We start from the raw sequence: 18,223 nt of genomic DNA on the forward strand, positions 1-18,223 counted from the left end.
CTCAACTAGGAGAGCTTGGTGCCAGGAACCAGACTGACCACCGATGGGAACACAAAACCCCAGGAACTGACGGAGCAAGCAGCAGCTGGGACCTTCGGTTTTGAACAACCACACTTGAACAGAACAAACAAGAGAATAAGAAAGCATCAAGTTACCATCTTTTTCATAAATGTCATAAAGCGCTTCCTAGACAACAAATTGCTTTAAAGTAGGCCAGCTACTGATATGCATGCAGAATAAAGGGAAATAAACGGTCACTACTAAAAGTCCTAAGTAAAGTTTTCTTCTCAGTTTGGTTTTGTAACATTTTCTGTTACTGTACAGAACATAAAAAGACTGAAGTGGCTTACAGTTAACTGAATGTCCTCCCAAAGATCAATACAGATGAGGGAGACCGTTCAGTCCATTGACCTTGTCTTTCCACAATGTGAGATTTTACATTAATGCGGAAGTTTCTATCGAGATACACTTAATGCAGCCCTAAATAGGTTTCAGAGAGAATCAAAAATATTTTGGAATTGATTTTATTCTTTTTTTCTCCCCTATTCCCCCTTTGACCTTACTGAATAAAACAAACGTCTACTTTCAAGCAATGTGGAGGGCTGCCAAGTGCACAAAGCTGTTAATGGAGGGCAGCTGCTGGCAAACCAAACAGGCTCTTAAACAGGGAACAAAGTTGCAGGGTTTAAAAGTATTTAACCCAGAGGAATACTAAGTAATTAACGCAACCTTTATCTTTAATTTGCCGTTTGTTTTCACTGACTTCCACAATGGCAACCACTGCTTCAAAATAAAGCTGAAGCCACCTTACATTGATTGACAAGTCGTTAAAATACCTACCCCCTTCTCCGAGTCTCCTACCTCAAGGTCTGTAGAACATACAGCGTTACGACAAGCTCATGTTATCCAGCAGCAAGTGCATCGGACACTCTACCAGAAATGATGGCTTGATAAAGCAAACCAGAATCACAAACACAGGCTTTTCAAATGCACGGGGAGCTATATGAGGGCTACCTCAGGGTTCAGTAAAGCATTCTGGGGCAACCTAAGGTTAAAAGCTCTCTTGCCCTTTCTCTTTTTCTTTCTGTACTGCAATGAATTCTTTCTGCTGATTCCAGAGATATGCACCTCACAGTCAACATTACCATACATCATGATCAAACCTATCATTCTGTGTGCATTCAACATCAATGGAATTGCAGCATTGCCCTGGTTCTCCTAGTGTTGTTTGGAGCCCTTGGTGAAGGTGCTGAGCTTATACTGTGATGCAAGTTCATGCTCAGACCTGGATTTCCCAGGAGGTTCACCCGCCCACCACACATGGCACTCATGCCAATAGCTGGGCTTTCGAGGGCCAGCCTACACAGAGATCAAATCAAGGTAAAAGTACCCTTGTCTCAAATTTAAAACAAATTTAATTATTCAAAGTCTCTTGCCTAATAATAGGGTTTGATCATTACCCGACTGAGAGGCTCTGAGAATCACATTAACCAACCATTTACATATTTTCAGTTCACACATGCCATACAGCAAGTGTGAGATGAACTGTTACAGCCTTAATCCACCCTACGCAGCTGCAATTACATCATCTGGCACCTGCCCAGCACAACAGCAGCAAATGTATGTCGCAACAAATGCTGTTTTTGATAATGAACGAATTATAATCTTCTTGTACTCCCTCAGCTTCGAAGACAAGAAATGTCTTAACTTACAGGTACAATACATCCTAGCAATCCTCAACATAGTAATGCTATCTCTGCATCTTAATGTGGCCAGTTTCATGGAGCAGTATTGACTGTGTATCTGGGGGACCGGAGTGGAGGTGTGGTTTAATCATCCAGTTTTCACACACCAACAGTTGAAGTTTCAACAAAAACAAAGAAATAGGAGGAGGAGTAGACCATGTGGCTTGTTGAACCTGCTCCACCATTCAATACATTCATGGCTGATCTTGGGCTTCAACTCCATTTTTCCACCAGCTCCCCATAGCCCTTAATTCCCACGAGACCCCAAAAACTGTCTAGATCAGCCTTAAGTGTATTCAATGGTGGAGCGTCCACGACCCTCTGGGACAGGGAATTCCAAAGATTCACAACCCTTCGATTGAAGTAATTTCCCCATCTCTATCTTAAATGATCGGCCCCTTACCCTGAGACTGTGCCCGTGTTTTAGATTCCCTGACCAATGGAAACAATCTCTCAGCATGTACCTTATCAAGCCCCTTCAGAATCTTGTACGTTTCAATGAGATCACCTCTTATTATTCTAAACTCCAGAGAGTATAACCCCAATTTACTCAGCCTCTCATCATAAGACAATCCCCTCATCCCAGGGATCAATCTAGTGAACCTTCATTGTATTGCTTCCAATACAAGTCTATCCTTTCTTAAACGTGGTGACCAAAACTGCACACAGTACTCCAGATGCGGTCTCACCAAAACCCTGCACAACTGGAGCAAGGCTTCTTTATTCCTGTACTCCAATCCCCTTGCAATAAAGGCCAACATCCATTTGCTTTCCTCATTGCTTGCTGTATCCACATGTTAACTTTCTGCGTTTCTTGCACAGACACACCCAAGCCTCTATGGACGTCAACGCTTACAAGTTTCACAGCTTTTAAAAAATATTCTGCTTTTCTATTCTTACAATCAAAGTGCATAACTTCACACTTCCTTACATTATTCGCCATCTGCCATCTTGTTGTCCATTCACTTAACACGACTATATCTCTTTGGTGCCTTTCTGTGTCATCCCCATAGCTTACCTTCCCACCTAGCTTGATATCATCAGCAAACATTAATCTCTGTCTCATCTAAGTCATTAATATAGATTGTAAATAGCTGAGGCCTCAGCACTGATCCTTGCAGCACCCCACTATTCACTGCCTGACAACCTGAAAAAGCCCCATTTATGCCCACTCTCTGCTTTCTATTACTTAACCAATCCCCTATCCATGCAAAAATATTGCCCCAACTCCATAAGCCTTTATTTTGCTTAATAACCTTTTGTGGAGCACCTTATCAAATGCCCTTTGGAAATCCAGCTATACATCTACTGGTTCCCCTTTATCTACCCTACTAGTTACATCTTCAAAAAACTCTAATAAATCAAACAGGACTTCCCCTGAGTAAAAACATGTTGACTAATCATACTATACTTTTCTAAGGTAATTATTAAAACTTCCTTAATAATAGATTCCAGCATTTTCCCAACAACTGATGTTAAGCTAACTGGCCTGTAGCTCAGTGTTTTCTCTCTCCTTCGTTTCTTGACAAGCGGTCTAACATTTACCAACTTCCAATCTAATGGGACTTTTCCCGAATCGAAGGAATTTTGCAAACTCATAGCCAACACACCCACTATTTCCACTGCTATTTCCTTTAGAACCCTAGGATCGCAGGGATTTGTTGGATTTTAGTCCCGCAAGTTTCACCAATACTTATTCTTTGCTGACATTAATTTTCTCACTCTTTTTAGCAACTAGGTGGTCGTTTATTTCTGATATGAAATTTGTGTCTTCCACTGTGAAGACAGGTGCAAAATATTTGTTCAATGCCTCTGCTATTTCTTCATTCCCCAAGATAATTTCTCCTGTCTCTGCTTTTAAGGGGCCAACCTTTACTTTAGCTACTGTCTTCCTCTTTATATGCTTCTAAAAGCTCTTGCAATTTGCCTTTATATTTCCGGCTAGTTTACTCTCATATGCTAATTCTTTCCTTTTCTTCATCAACTTTTTGGCGGCCGTCTGCTGGATCTAAAACACTCGTAATCCTCAGACTTGCTACTGTTATTTTGCAACATTGTAGGTCTCTTCTTCTAATCTAATACTATCCTTAACTTCCTAAGTAAGCCACGGATGGGTCCTTCTTGCTGAGTTTTTGTTTTTTAATGGAATGTATTTTTGTTGAACATTTTGAACTGTATCTTCAAATGTTTCCCACTGCTCCTTTGCCTCCATACCTTTTAGTCTATTTACCCAGTCAACCTTAGCCAGTTCTCCCCTCATACCTATGTAATTGGCTTTAAGATTTTTGTTTGCAATTAGAATACATCACTTTCAAACTTAACATGGAATTGAATGATATCATGGTCACTATTTCCCTGAGGATCTTTTACTATGACATTATGAAGTAACCCTGCTTCATTACATAATGCTAGGCCTACGACAGCTTTATCCCTTGTCGGTTCCACAACATATGACAACATATAAGAAGCTGCCACGAAAACATTCTACAAACTCATCTTCTAAACCACTCTTACCAATTTGATTGCCCCAGCCTATATGGTCTATATTATGGAGGGAAGTGCCACAGTTGGTGCAGGCGGAATTTTTTCCACATAAAAAGGGTAAAAGAATGCAAAATAATTTACCAGTAAAGGCTTTGACCTGAACACTATAACTGGGTTCGTACCTGGAGGGATGAGATTGAATGATTACAGTAACAAGATCGATAGATCTGTCAAAAGTTTATGGGCTTACTAGGCCTAATAGCTTCTTCCTATTCCTCAAAATCCCTTTGTTCTGGAGCTAACTGAGGCCTGGGTGTGTGTTTAGCGTACATTTATAAGTCATTATTGCACTCCTTGCTGACTAGCGATGTTATCTGCAGAGACGTCAATCACAAGCAGCAGGGTCTCACTTCAGGATGAACTCTACGAAAGGAATAAACAACAGTTGCTTCAGCAACAAGAAAACGGTGGGTGCACCTGACTTTAGAATGATTCCTCTGTGCTTGTTATGGCAGCGCTACTTATCCAGGGTTACAGTATTGGGCCATAGACCAGGGCTCGAATGTCCAAAGTTGTCAGTTCTGTGAGAGGCCTGTTTATGAGCTGCATGTACAATCCAGGAAGTAACAAGCATGTTGGATAAAGGGGAACTTGGGATGTGGTTTACTTAAGATTTCCAGAAAGCATTTGACAGGGTACCACAACAAAGGTTACAACACAAAATAAGAGCTCATGGTCATAGTCATAGAGGTCTACAGCACAAAAAAAGGCCCTTCGACCCATCGAGTCTGCGTCGTTCAAACAAGTACCTAACTATTCTAATCCCATTTTCCAGCACTAGGCCCATAGCCTTGTATGCTGTGGCATCGCAAGTGCACATCCAAATACTTCTTAAATGTTATGAGGGTTTCTGCCTCTACCACCCTTTCAAGCAGAGAGTTCCAGATTCCCACCACCCTCTGGGTGAAAAAATTCTTCCTCACATCCCCTCTATACCTCCTGCCCCTTACCTTAAATCTATGCCCCCTGGTTATTGAGCCTTTCACCAAGGGTAAAAGTTCCTTCCTGTCTACCCTATCTATGCCCCTCATAATTTTATACACCTCAATCATGTCCCCCCTCAATCTTCTCTGCTCCAGGGAAAATAACCCCAGTCTATCCAATCTCTCCTCACAACTAAAACTCTCCAGCCCAGGCAACATCCTGGTAAATCTCCTCTGCACTCTCTCTAGTGCAATCACATCCTTCCTATAATGCGGATTCCAGAACTGCACACAATACTCTAGCTGTGGCCTAACCAGCGTTTTACACAGTTCCAGCATAACCTCCCTGCTAGATTCTATGCCTCGGCAAATGAAGGCAAGTGTCCCATATGCCTTCTTAACCACCTTATCTACCTGTCCCGCTACCTTAAGGGACCGGTGGACATGCACACCAAGGTCACTCTGATTCTCGGTACTTCCCAGGATCCTACCATTCATCGTGTATTCCCGTGCCTTGTTTGTCCTGCCCAAGTGCAACATCTCACACTTATCTGGATTAAATTCCATTTGCCACAAATCAGCCCACCTGACCAGCTTATCTATATCCTCCTGTAATCTAAAGCTATCCTCCTCACTATTTACCACCCCACCAATTTTTGTGTCACCCGTGAACTTACTGATCAACCCTCCTACATTCAAGTCTAAATCATTTATATATACCACAAACAGCAAGGGACCCAACGCCAATCCCTGTGGAACCCCACTGGACACAGGCATCCAGTCACAAAAACACCTCTCGACCATTACCCTCTGCTTCCTGCTACCCAGCCAATTATGGATCCAATTTGCCAGATTGCCTTGGATCCCATGGGCTCTTACCTTCGTTACCAGTCTCCCATGCGGGACCTTATCAAAAGCCTTGCTGAAGTCCAAGTAGACTAAGTCAAATGCACTGCCCTCATCTACACACCAGGTCACCTCTTCGAAAAATTCAATCAAATTGGTCAGATATGACTTCCCCTTAACAAAACCATGCTGACTGTCCTTGATTAATCCCTGTCTCTAAGTGTAGATTAATTCTGTCCCTCAGAATTGCTTCCAATAGTTTCCCCACCACTGAGGTTAGACTGACTGGCCTGTAGTTCCCTGATTTATCCCTTCCTCCCTTGTTGAATAATGGTACCACATTGGCTGGGCAACAGATCAGCATGAATAAAGGATCAGTTATCTAACAGGAAACAGATAGTAACATAAATGGGTAATTTTTGGGTTGGCAAGGTATAACGAATGGAGTGTCACAGGGATCAGTGCTGGGGCCTCAACTATTTACAATTTATATCAATGATTTGGATGATGAGACCAAATGCATAGTTGATAAATTTGCTGATGACACAAAGATAGGTAGGAGAGAAAGTTTTGAAGAGGAGGAGAAGACTCTACAAAAGGATATAGATAGGTTAAGTGAGTGGGCAAAAAATTTTACAGGTGGAGTATAATGTGGAAAATTGTGAACTTGCCCACTTTGGCAGGAAGAATAGAAAAGCAGCTTATTATCTAAATAGAGGGTGTATGCAGAACTCCGAGGTACAGAGGGATCTGGGTGTCCCGGTACATGAATCACAAAAAGTTAGGATGCAGGTGCAGCAAGTGATTAGGAAGGCAAATGGAATGTTGTTGTTTATATTCCACTCCCCTTGCAATAAAAGTAGGGATGTTTTGCTGCAGTTGCACAGGATATTGGTGAGGCTACATCTAGAGTACTGTGTATAGTTTCGGTCTTCTTATTTAAGTAAGGATATAAATGCATTAGCAGTTCAGAGAAGGTTCAGTCAACTGATCCCTGGGATGAGGGGGTTATCTTATGGGGAAAAGTTGGGCAGGCTGAGCCTGTTTCCATTGGAGTTTAGAAGAATGAGAGGTGATCTTATTGAAACGTAGAAGATCTTGAGGGGACTTGACAGAGTGGATACTGAAAAGATGTTTCCCCTTGTGGGAAAGACCAGAACCAGGGGACAGAGTTTAAAAATAAGGGGTCTCCCATTTAAAGGGAAGATGAAGAGAATTTTTTTACTCTCAGTGGCTCATTCATCTGTGGACTTCTCTTCCCCAGAGAGCGGCGGAGGCAGGGTCTTTGAATATTTTTAAGGCAGAGGTAGATAGATTCTTGACTAACAAGGGAGTCAAACAGTATCAAGGGTAGGTGGGAAAGTGGTGTTGAGACCATAATCAGATCAGCCACGATCTTATTAAATGGCAGAGGGGCTCGAGGGGCTGAACTGCCTACTCCTGCTCCTAATTCGTATGTTTGCAATGTTTAAACAAGGCAAATGGCTCGAGTGTCCCGTTTGTAATCTAGTAATAATAGTTGGAGCCCAGTGATTAAGAGACTAGCGACTAAGGGAAAGATGACAAGATCTGCAAGAATTCATGAGTAGTGCGATTTGGTGTTATAAAAACACCTGTAATCATCAAACTCAAAAGACGGCAATATGCAGACATCTTAAACACTTATGAAGAGTGGAAACTGGACAAACCGGACATGGGGTGGGAAATAATTCTCAGGGGTGCATAAATAGAGCCTCTCACGCACAGGAAATGTGCATCCATTCTATCAAAATAAGGTAATTCAGAGATTATATACTTCTAATTGTGACCGACAGCGAGAGAGATGAGTGTTTGGCGATGGCCACGGTCTTTAAAATGTAAAAGCACTGATACATGAGACAAGCTGACCCCATTTTCTCAATCCATTAAAAACAGTCAGAGAGAAAATTCTGTCAGCCCACTCTCATTCTGAATCACAGTAGTGTCTGCCCCATCCAGGCATTCCCTACATGTCCACTTAAATAGATCCAACCCGGTAATGGCTGCACACGTTAAGACTCACCAACATGGATTGGGGCTGGGAAGAGCCCGTAGTCATGTTCTCCAGGAATGTACTCCAGCTTTTCCTTCTTCACCAGAATCAGGCGACTCTTTGGACTAAGAAGAAAAATTACTGTCGATTACCATTAGGATCATAAAAGAAAGCTCTTCATCAGGCAATAATCAAATTACAATCACTGCAACCTCATCCTTATGAAAGCTAGCCTTTCCGTGTATCCAAGCATTTGGTACAGGTTTCTGAACTCACTAAGTGCAATGTATTACATCCATATGGTGGTGTATCACCACATGGTCCGATAACACCAAGTGATTTGAGTACTGATACTACTTTAGAACTTGTGGGTCATGTGCCACTTTCATCTGTCATGGTCTCGCCAACTTACTCCTGATAACATAAAAGGCAATAGGCTTGAAATCTAATTTCTTATCTACTTCATTGCCAGTGTATTATATTATAAAATAAACAAATCAATTCACTAGTAATCTTTTACCAATAAGCAAAGATAAGATGGAGCTGGGCAGCAGCTCCAGGCCCTAGGTTCTGATTTTATTCATCATCTCGTCTACATTACACAGGATCTACATCACATCCAACCCAAAATGTTAAGAAACTTTGGGAAACAAACACACTCATCAAAATGAAGAAAGTTAGTGCCAGGGAAAGAAACATATTCCCAGTCAGGCACACACTGTGCCCCATCAAACACTCTCAGGACAGGTACAGCACGGGGTTAGATGCAGAGTAAAGCTCCTTCTACACTGTCCCCATCAAACACTCCCAGGGCAGGTATGGCACAGGGTTAGATACAGAGTAAAGCTCCCTCTTTTTAAAATTCATTCACGGGATGTGGGCTTCGCTGGCTGGGCTAACATTTATTGCCCTTCACTTGTTGCCCTTGAGGAGGTGGTGATGAGCTGCCTTCTTGAACCGCTGCAGTCCATGTGGTGTAGGTACATCCACAGTGCTGTTAGGAAGGGAGTTGCAGGGTTTTGACCATCTTCTTGCCACTCTTGGTATGAAGAAGTTTCTTCTGAACTCTAGTAGATTTCTTGGTGCTGATTTTGTATTGATGGCCTCTAGTTATGCTCTTCCCCACAAGGGGAAACATTGTCTCTGTACCCACCCTACTGAAACTGTTCAGCATTTTAAGGACCTCTATTAGGCTCTCAGCTTTCATTTTTCAAGAGTCTTAACTCTATGGGGGCCAAGCAGCAACAGATGATCTGTCAAATCTTTCAGTGAACAATCTTGGAGAAAGAAAATCCTCTGCTTCCTACATCCTCCCTTTTACTGTCCTTAAACATATTGAAACAAATAATGCAGTCACAACGCGCAATTCTCCAAGAAGTGATTCCTCCCCACTCAGCTTTTCTACTGCTAGAGCTATGTTTTACTTCTGTCGCATTCATCCCTGTTATCATCATAGCTTCAATTCCTTGCAATTTGCTCGTGACATATCAACTCACCAATATCATGTAGCACTGTGTATTTTATTTCAAAAATGGAACTCCGATTCTTTGTTCAGGTCTAATGCTGGCCATGCAGAAAATTGCTTCAGTTTGGTTGCCAAATATTCTAATAATTAACTAACTTCACATTGCCTGGAACCATCTGAAACCCTCATTACAACTCACTGCAGAAGGGCCACAATGTCCCACTATGTGAAGTGCAGTTTTTTCTAAGCCACTGTGGGAGATTTTCTCACCCATGCTCCATAAGCAAGGCTAATGATTACTCTCACACACATGCACAGGCACGCACCCAGAAGCAGATGGAGCAGCTGAGGGCCACAGTGTAAGGAGAGGGTGCAGGCTGCAAAATGGCCGTGGTTAAACAACGACAACAAACTTCAATTTAAAGATTAAAATCCAAGCTCCTCACAAAAAAAACTGATCAATTTTCTCAAGTGATCCACAAAATTGAATAAGGCTACATAAGAACACAAGAAATTGGGAGGAGCAAGCCACACGGCTCTTTAAGCCTACTCCGCTGGTTGTGGTCTCAATTCCACGTTCCTGCTTGCCCCCCATGACCCTCGACTTCTTTGTTGATCAAAAATCTGTCTAACTCAGTCTTGAATACATTTAATGACCCAGCCTCCACTACTCTCTGGAGCAGAGCATTCCAAAGGTTCCTCTGAGAGATGAAATTCCACTTCATCACAGTCTTAAAATGGGAGACCCCTCATGTTTAAACTGCACCCATGTTCTAGACTCCTCCACGAAGGGAAACATCCTTCTGGTATCCACCCTATCAAATCCCCTGAGGATCTTACATGTTACAATAAAATCACCTCTCATTCTTCTAAATTCCAATGGGTATAGGCCCAATTTGCTCATGCTTTTCTCAAAGCGATCTCTTCATTCCAGGAATCAGCCTAGTGAACCTTCTCTGAACTGCACCCAATGCAAGTATATCCCTCCTTAAGTAAGGAGACCAAAACTGTACGCAGTACTCAGGGTGAGGTCTCCCTAGCATCCTCTGCAGTTGTAGCAGGACTTCCCTACTTTTATACTCCATCCCTCTTGCAATAAATAAAGGCCAATATTCCATTTGCCTTCCTAATTACTAGCTGTGCCTGCATGCTAACTTTTTGTGATTCCCTCCATTCTGTAACATTCTGCAGTCCCTCTCCATTTAAATAATACTCCGCTTTTCCAATTTTTCCTACCAATGTCGATAACCTCACATTTTCCCACATTATCCTTCATCTACCAAATCTTTGCCTACTCACGTAACCTATCTACATCCCTTTGCAGACTCTTTGTGCCCTCCTCACAATTTGCTTTCCTAACTTTGTATCATCAGCAAATTTGGCTAAAACACACCTTGACTCTCCATCCAGATCATTCTACACTGGAAACAGTTGAGACCCCAGCACTGGTCCACTAGTTACAGTTTGCCAATCTGAAAATGACCCATTTTATCTCGACTCTTGTTTCCTGTTACTTAGCCAATCCTCTGCCAAGTGTTGCGGGGGTGGCACAAAAGAGAAGAGAAATGGGAACGGGACAGAAGCTTTTCATGGCAATGGACCCGAAGCCGTGAGTTACAATCACAGCACAGCCATGGGCAATTCATCAACAGAGTGCGTCGCTTATGTGATGACTTTACATGCCCCTGTACACAATCTATGAACCAAGTGGGAATATGATTGAAAAAACTACTTTGGCAGGAGAAAAAGTCTCCTGCTCTGTGTGTTTGGTCATTTTAAATCATTTGCCAATCTACCAACACAAAACTACAATTCATTAATTTACATCAGAAGTTGTATTTATTACATGTGACCTCATGCCATTTCCAAGTAAAATACACAGCTGTTCTCCAAGCTCACTCCTTCAGCCGCTTTTACAAGTTCCCTCTATTGTCTTAACATCTCTTCCCAGGAAATGGAAAGTGGATAACCTGTGACCATTCCTTTGCCAATGCAGGCTTTGATTTGGTCACTAGGTGACTCTCAGGCATGGATTCACCTGCTTTAGTTTTCTTTCTGGCTTGGAGATCAATTCCCACTTGCTCACCATTACCTTTCCCCCACCCAAAGACAGCTTGGCTCCGACCTGGAATCTCCTCAGTGTGTGAAGCAGAGCAATTGAACATCGCAGCAACATTCCAGGGATTTTAACAGTGTCACAAGTGCAACAAATAGGAATTCTTCTAATCTGTGCAGAAATTAATGGAAGGCAAGTCCAGAGAAGAGTTTCTGAATCTGAAATACTCTACACTTATGATACCTTTGACACATTGTAGTCAGAGCAATTCTTGCTCATTGCAACCAAAACAAAGATCAGGGCCCATGTGACACAACAGAAAGCACCTACTCTACTCCATCCAACCGGAATATCAGGTCACAAATAGAAACATTGGTTGGTGTAGTAGTCATTTGTCACGAGATGCTATCCCATTCGGTAAGTAATATACTGCGGCATTTACAAAGCAAATTAAAGACATTTTGGATCAGGACTACATAACTAGCAACTCTCCGCTTTTACTCCTGAATTTAACAGAAACAGGGATCTAAATGTCATGACAGTGCCAGAGGAAAACCTAATCTAAAGATTGTGTTAAAGTTGTCAGCTTGATTCAGTTGGAAATGCTCTCGCCAGTGAGTCATAAGGTTGCAAATTCAAACTCTGCCCCAAAACCTGGAACTCAATTTTGGCTCACTTCAGTGCAAAACTGACCATGTGCTGCATTGTCAAAGATGCCTTCCTTCAGGTGAAACTAAAATTAAACTGAAGCGTTTCTCCCAGCGTTCTAGCTATCATTCTTCCTTCAACCATCACTGCTAAAACTGGCGGTTTCAGTGACTGGTCATTGATGTTTCTGAGACATTACTGTATCCAAAATGGCTGCTGCACTTGCCTAGATAACTGTGACTGTATTTCCATGGATTTACGATACGTGAAGCTTCGCAGGGTTTCAGAGGTGCGAGATGATTAGAATACAAATGCAAGTCGGCCCTTCTCAAAGGAAGAGCCTATGCCTTGAAGTCAATGCTGCTGGATAGTGACATTTTTAACAGTGCGTCCTTCAGTCGCACGGTATGGAGGGGATGCTGCTGCTTCTACACTGAAGACATTCTGGGAGGGGTGACAATAATTGCGGTCATCCTGTGGTCTGTAGCACTTGTGTCGAACATTCTAGGGGACTGTATCTAATAAACACTTCTTGAAATTCCCTGTTAAGAATTATAGTGCTGGTATACGCTGTGACCCACCACAATGATGTCATCCTGCCAGAATAAAAGCAATGGCATCCCCTGGTGGCGAGTAAAGTCCCTTCACTGAACAGCACTGAGCAGTGCCAGATTTAAACCCGCAGTATAGGCAATATAAAATCACTGTAGAATCCCACTTCAAACATTATGGATCAAGAAATTGGTTGCGGCCATCACAATTTATGGGCAAAAATGAAAAGAACAGGCTGGCCATTCATTCCTTCCTCGCTCCACATGTGAACAAGGCCAGTATCTCTGTGGTGGGATGGCCCGAGGCACTGGGCAGCTGGAAAATACGCCAAGGGCGTACACTTTATAGCTAGCACTTGGTCATAAATTGGCCTTTTATCCTGTCTTACTGAAGGCAAACATATTGCAGCGTTAAAGCAGCAAGGAATGGTGGGTCCCTTGCATGTACACAGTCCCACATTCTGGGAATCACCCAAGTTGGATCGTCCAGGGCCTAATAGGTGGGAAAGGAGGTGACTTATGCTGCATTTCACTTGGGCTCCTGCTCAGCCTAATTGACAATGGACCATTTTTTAACCTGGAGGCTGTGGAAACAGAATGAGACGTCAAAGTATCTTTTCCATGATTGGCCCTGAAAAAGTTCCACCATGAGGGTAAAAGCATTGCAACAAAGCCCCAGGCACTTTTTCTTAAAGGAGTCAGCATCAGCAATGAACAAAATTCCCTTTTTTATTGTGGCAACAACAGAAGGCAATCTTCGACTTTTGCTTTAAATTTTATCTTAACCCTGGAATAAATTAATGCTTCTGACATACAAAATAAAAAATCTTCATGTGGTCTAGTAGCACAGCAGTTGCTTGCCAGAGCAGAATGGTATTTAGTTTCCAATTCTCAGTTCTCCATGAGGAGCTCCTCAGCAGGCTGGGGAATCGCTGCTTTCCTCAAAAGTCAAGGAAACGAACAGGATAAAGATAACTGGCCCTTTAGCTGTGTGCCTGTTCTCATGTGCCCCCTAAGCGGCTGGGGGAAAAGTGCAGCTGTCAGAGTCTTGGAGCAGGCTGTCTAACTGCCTTACTACTGTCTCATCTGGGAAATAAGTAGGTGGTGAGATCAGTGACAATCTTTAAATACAAAACTTGACACCCCCGCAGCAAATCAAGTTTAGCTGCAGGCAGCGAGGAAAGCATTAGCATATCAACAACCAAGGAAAAACTCCAAATGCAGAAAATGGAAACTAAAACCCGAACACATCCAGAAGGCCTGCCGGTGTCTGGAGTGATAAAAAAAAGCAGACTCCACGATTCAGATAGAGAACTTTTGTAAGAATTGAGTTTCAACAAAGGGCCTCCACCCAATGTTACCCACAATCTAAAAAGGTTCACCTTTCAGCTGAAGGATCTCTTGCGTATTGCAGTCTGTTTGCATTTTATTTAAGTAATAATTCTTGTATCCTGCCACTTACAAACTGATTACCAGTTTTCTCATAAAGAAACTAGGTTTTAATTTTCAAAGACAATGCAACTTTAAAAAAACATTTTCCCTTTTTAAAAAAAAAGCTGCACACGGTAATGGTAATATTTCTCACAATTTACTCACTCGGGAACCTTGTAGACGTCAGAGTACAGTCCTGCTTTCTGGTATTTTTTCTTTGGAGGGCGAGGGGCCTTCTTTTCCCTCTGGGTGGGGGGTTGCGGATGTGGTGTTACTGAATCTGTCGATACGGTCTTCCCAGCAGTCTTTGAAGGGGCAGCTGCTTCTGAAGACAACTCGGGAGCGCTGTTTGCAGTGAACAAAGGTGCAGCAACTTAATATTACTCTCTGTCCTGACCAATGTGTTCACACTCCATGCAATATTAAAATGCTCACAGCTCTCATCAACTCCAAGAGCAATTAAACAAGAGCTTCCCCCACAAATTCCCTCAAAATAAACAGTCATTTGTCTTTGAGCTTAAGATACTGGTTTCAAAATACATCTGGGACAGGGGGGGCTCCCAACATTTTTTTTCCATGGATCCGGAGCCTCAGGGGGCACCAATAAACTTTAAATTCATGTTCCTTTTAATTTTCAGATATCTCAAGGTTGCGAATACTAACAGATTTTGTGTTTTGATTTAGAATTTAGCCATCAATGAAGCAACAATGCCAAGAATACTTTCTCCAAACATCTAGAGCCACTTGTGAATTTAAGTGCAAATGGGACCAAGTTTGCTGCGGTTGAAAAGGACAGATTGCCAGAGCTCGAGGGGGCAGCAGTCCAGACATTCCTGGTCTAACGCCAGCCTATACTTGTAGCTGTAAAAGGAGTTTGTTGAGCTAGTCACTGAGAACTTGTCTTGATTTCAAATCTCAGACTTCTCTGATATTTTAACACGGCTGCCCCATATTGGCAAGCTGTGCTGGTTCTTGGTCAGGCCAATAGAAAGGGAGTCTAGCAATGGCACAGCAACCCACCTAGGAAGACAGGGAAGCCATAAGCATGCTCCCCTGCAGGACAAGCACAAGTGAAACCCATGGACCCAAACAATCCCACCCTCCAGGGCAAAAGCTGGCAAGGCAGAACAAAGAAAGTTATTTCACTTTTTTTAAAATAAACTATTAAAATGTGTTAGTCTGGTTCTAAATTAAGGAAGTTATCCTCAATTTTGACTGTCTTACGGGTTGTACTGCTGGTGTATAACGATGGAGTGTGGGGCATCTTTGACAACTGTGTGCTCACATAATGCACATGACAAGACAGATGTGGAGAATGATTCAAATCACAGCTCAGACCTTTTTTTTTTTTACTTATTGTGGTATGGTTATGGCACATGCTCCCACAAGGAGTCATTAGGACAGGAATGGAGAAAATGGAGCAACAACAGAGACACTTACCCATCTTCAAAGTGCCTTTTCCGTTTCACACCCTTCCTATGCTCTGATTGCTGTTGGTTCACGCTCTGCAGCACTGATTCAATAACATCCATGATTGTGTCAGATTCCTTGTTCTTCTCTGCACTCTCACTCTGCTCCTCGGGAAGCACTTTGTCTTCCTTAAGAGGCAGAGAGGTACAGAGTGGAGAAAGGCTCAGATCTCGCTTCCTGGGTCTCCCTCGCTTGCGTTTCACGATGTTGTTACCTGTCCGTGACTGTCTCTGTAGTTTTTTTGCTTTCAGAATCTTGTTGACATGGTCCAGGTTCTTCTTGGTGGCTAAGATTTTGTCAAAATTGCACATTCTCCTTGCCTGACACTGAATGGCTTCTATTCTGCCTCTCTTCAGTCGATGGCCAGCAATTAGATTCTGTTTGTCTGTAGATAACTGGCTATTCTCTGGGAAATCATTTGGAGCAACAGTTTGGGTGGTAGGTGTTTCAGTCCGTTTATTCTGGCACCTTTCCTGACTGTAGCTTTTGCCAGAGGTGGGAGCTACAGGGCTGTCAGGGCGGGTAACTGTTACACTGGCTATAACATCTTCTATTGTCTTCTCTATGGCCATTTGTTGTGACCCATCTTGCGTTATACGCTGTATAACATTTTCAATAGCTTCCTCCACTGGACTTCCTAGCTTTGTACCTCGGGATGCTGATCCTGTTCCTTAAAAGAAAGGAAACCTCATTAGAAAAACATGGGTTGTGTAGAACTGCAGTAAGAAAGCCATACAACAACTCTGCTCCTGTATTTTGTTCCAGTGCAAGAATCTGCCCACTTTACACCATTAATAATGCTTCCAATTTCCCCACACACTCTTGTTTACAACTCCAAGTATGAACTGAGCTTACAGAATGCCTTCTCTCAGACTTGTGGCCAATAGTTTTCCTGGATCCACCTACACACAGTGTGGAGCATTGCTGAGGAAGACAAGGAAATGGTGAAGAATGTTGTTCCTTGTATGAGAATAACATGAGGCCAACACTTATGCTGCACATTTTTGCTTTTAGGCAAACAGTATTCCTACTCAATCTAGTAAATTACTTGTTTGAAAGCAGGAGGTTTATTAAAGCCTAAAAAAAAAATCATGAAGTAGTCTGTGCAATGCTGCTTTAATTATTTTGGGGCAAAGAATGAGGTCTGCTCGATGAAACTGAGAACAAGAACTCTATACAACGAAGTGGAAGGGAAATGATTTGGTGCATTGGGATTTTACACTTGGAAGCAGGACGTATACAGCAGGACTGGGCTGCAGTGACACAAGTGCAGATAAATCCTGTTGCCTGATAACTGAGACAAGACACCTGCACCTCTACATCTCCATCCTTTCTTTAAGTATTCCAGCTGCAACAAATGCTCAAAATCATGAGATGGGATCGGACAGATTGCAGAATTGACAAAACCAACAAGCAGTGTTCATTGAACAAACAATGCAACTTTATGCTGACTTCCTGAAAGACAGCAAGTTTCCACTCTGCTCTCACTGACCCTTCCATCCAATAAATCCCCCCAAAGTCAACAAATCTCCTCCAAATAAGGAGCCCAGGGACTTGAACCTTTGGTGACCTACTGACTGGGAGTTGAGAACTTAAGTGTTCAGCAGGCTGCCGCATCTTTTGCAGCCATCTTCCTGAAATGTTGGGGCAAAAGAATTAAAGGTCAACCACTGCAGACAATGAGGGGGTAATAGGGAAGAGGCCAGCACGCGTGCACACGCGTGCACTGGAAAGGAGAGAAGAGACCAGGCCAATAGAGACAGAGATACAAAATGAGAGAGGGGGAGAGAGGAGAGAAGAAATAAACAGAAACAGAGAAACATACGGGCACACGCAGAGGGGCAGGGAGGGAGAGGAGGCACCAACATGGATAGAGACACACAATGAAAAAAGGTGGGGAGAAAGAGAGGCAGAAATAGTACTCATTGCCCAGCTTTATATTATTTACTGATAACATTACCAATAACTGTCCAAAATAGCTGCACTTCTGAGAAAAAAAGGTGTCATTCTTTTTTCACATGGGATACCGTTTACTGGTATCTAAATTGCCCTGTTGGCTAGGTGTTTTAAATATTTTGGGTAACTGATTGCATATTAAATCCAATACTATATGAATTTATCATTAAACTGAGGCACAGCATGGAATGATTAAAATGGGCATGCAGTGAATTGCAGGTCTGGATTTGTAATGTCTGAATAAATGGTTGCCACTTTATAATAATAAGAAAGGAGTGATTGATTATCACTTAGAACACGAAAGGCATCATTTCAGACTCAGAATTACTCTCTAAATATCTTTACCAGATGTGTAGAGTGACGAGTGGTTAACCCTTTTCCAGCTATTTATAATATGGTCAGTCAATTAAACCTAACATGGACAACTGCTGCCAAAGTTTTGACAATGTGTATACTCAGTGCAGAGAGAGTGAAAGTGTGGGATTTGCAGTATAGAATGCGACAGAATAGAGAGGCTCAGACCAACTTTTTAACAGCAAAAACAAAGCTTATGTACTTTACAAGACCATTAGACCCT

The 18,223-nt window shown here is 42.5% G+C and overlaps 1 protein-coding gene across 1 annotated transcript in view; it reads right to left on the bottom strand.

Annotated features, from left to right (window-relative positions):
* The window catches only part of ash1l (ash1 (absent, small, or homeotic)-like (Drosophila)), a 215,825-nt gene that overhangs the window by 78,984 nt on the left and 118,618 nt on the right, over positions 1-18,223 (bottom strand). The window contains exons 5-7 of the mRNA XM_078534088.1: positions 15,661-16,360; positions 14,386-14,565; positions 8,100-8,194 (exon numbers count right to left, since the gene is read on the bottom strand). Of these exons, the coding sequence (XP_078390214.1) occupies positions 8,100-8,194; positions 14,386-14,565; positions 15,661-16,360 (975 nt within the window). The remainder of the gene's footprint in view (positions 1-8,099; positions 8,195-14,385; positions 14,566-15,660; positions 16,361-18,223) is intronic.

The sequence above is a fragment of the Cetorhinus maximus genome, chromosome 36, assembly GCF_964194155.1.
Source record: "Cetorhinus maximus chromosome 36, sCetMax3.hap1.1, whole genome shotgun sequence".
Classification (NCBI taxonomy): Eukaryota; Metazoa; Chordata; class Chondrichthyes; order Lamniformes; family Cetorhinidae; genus Cetorhinus; species Cetorhinus maximus.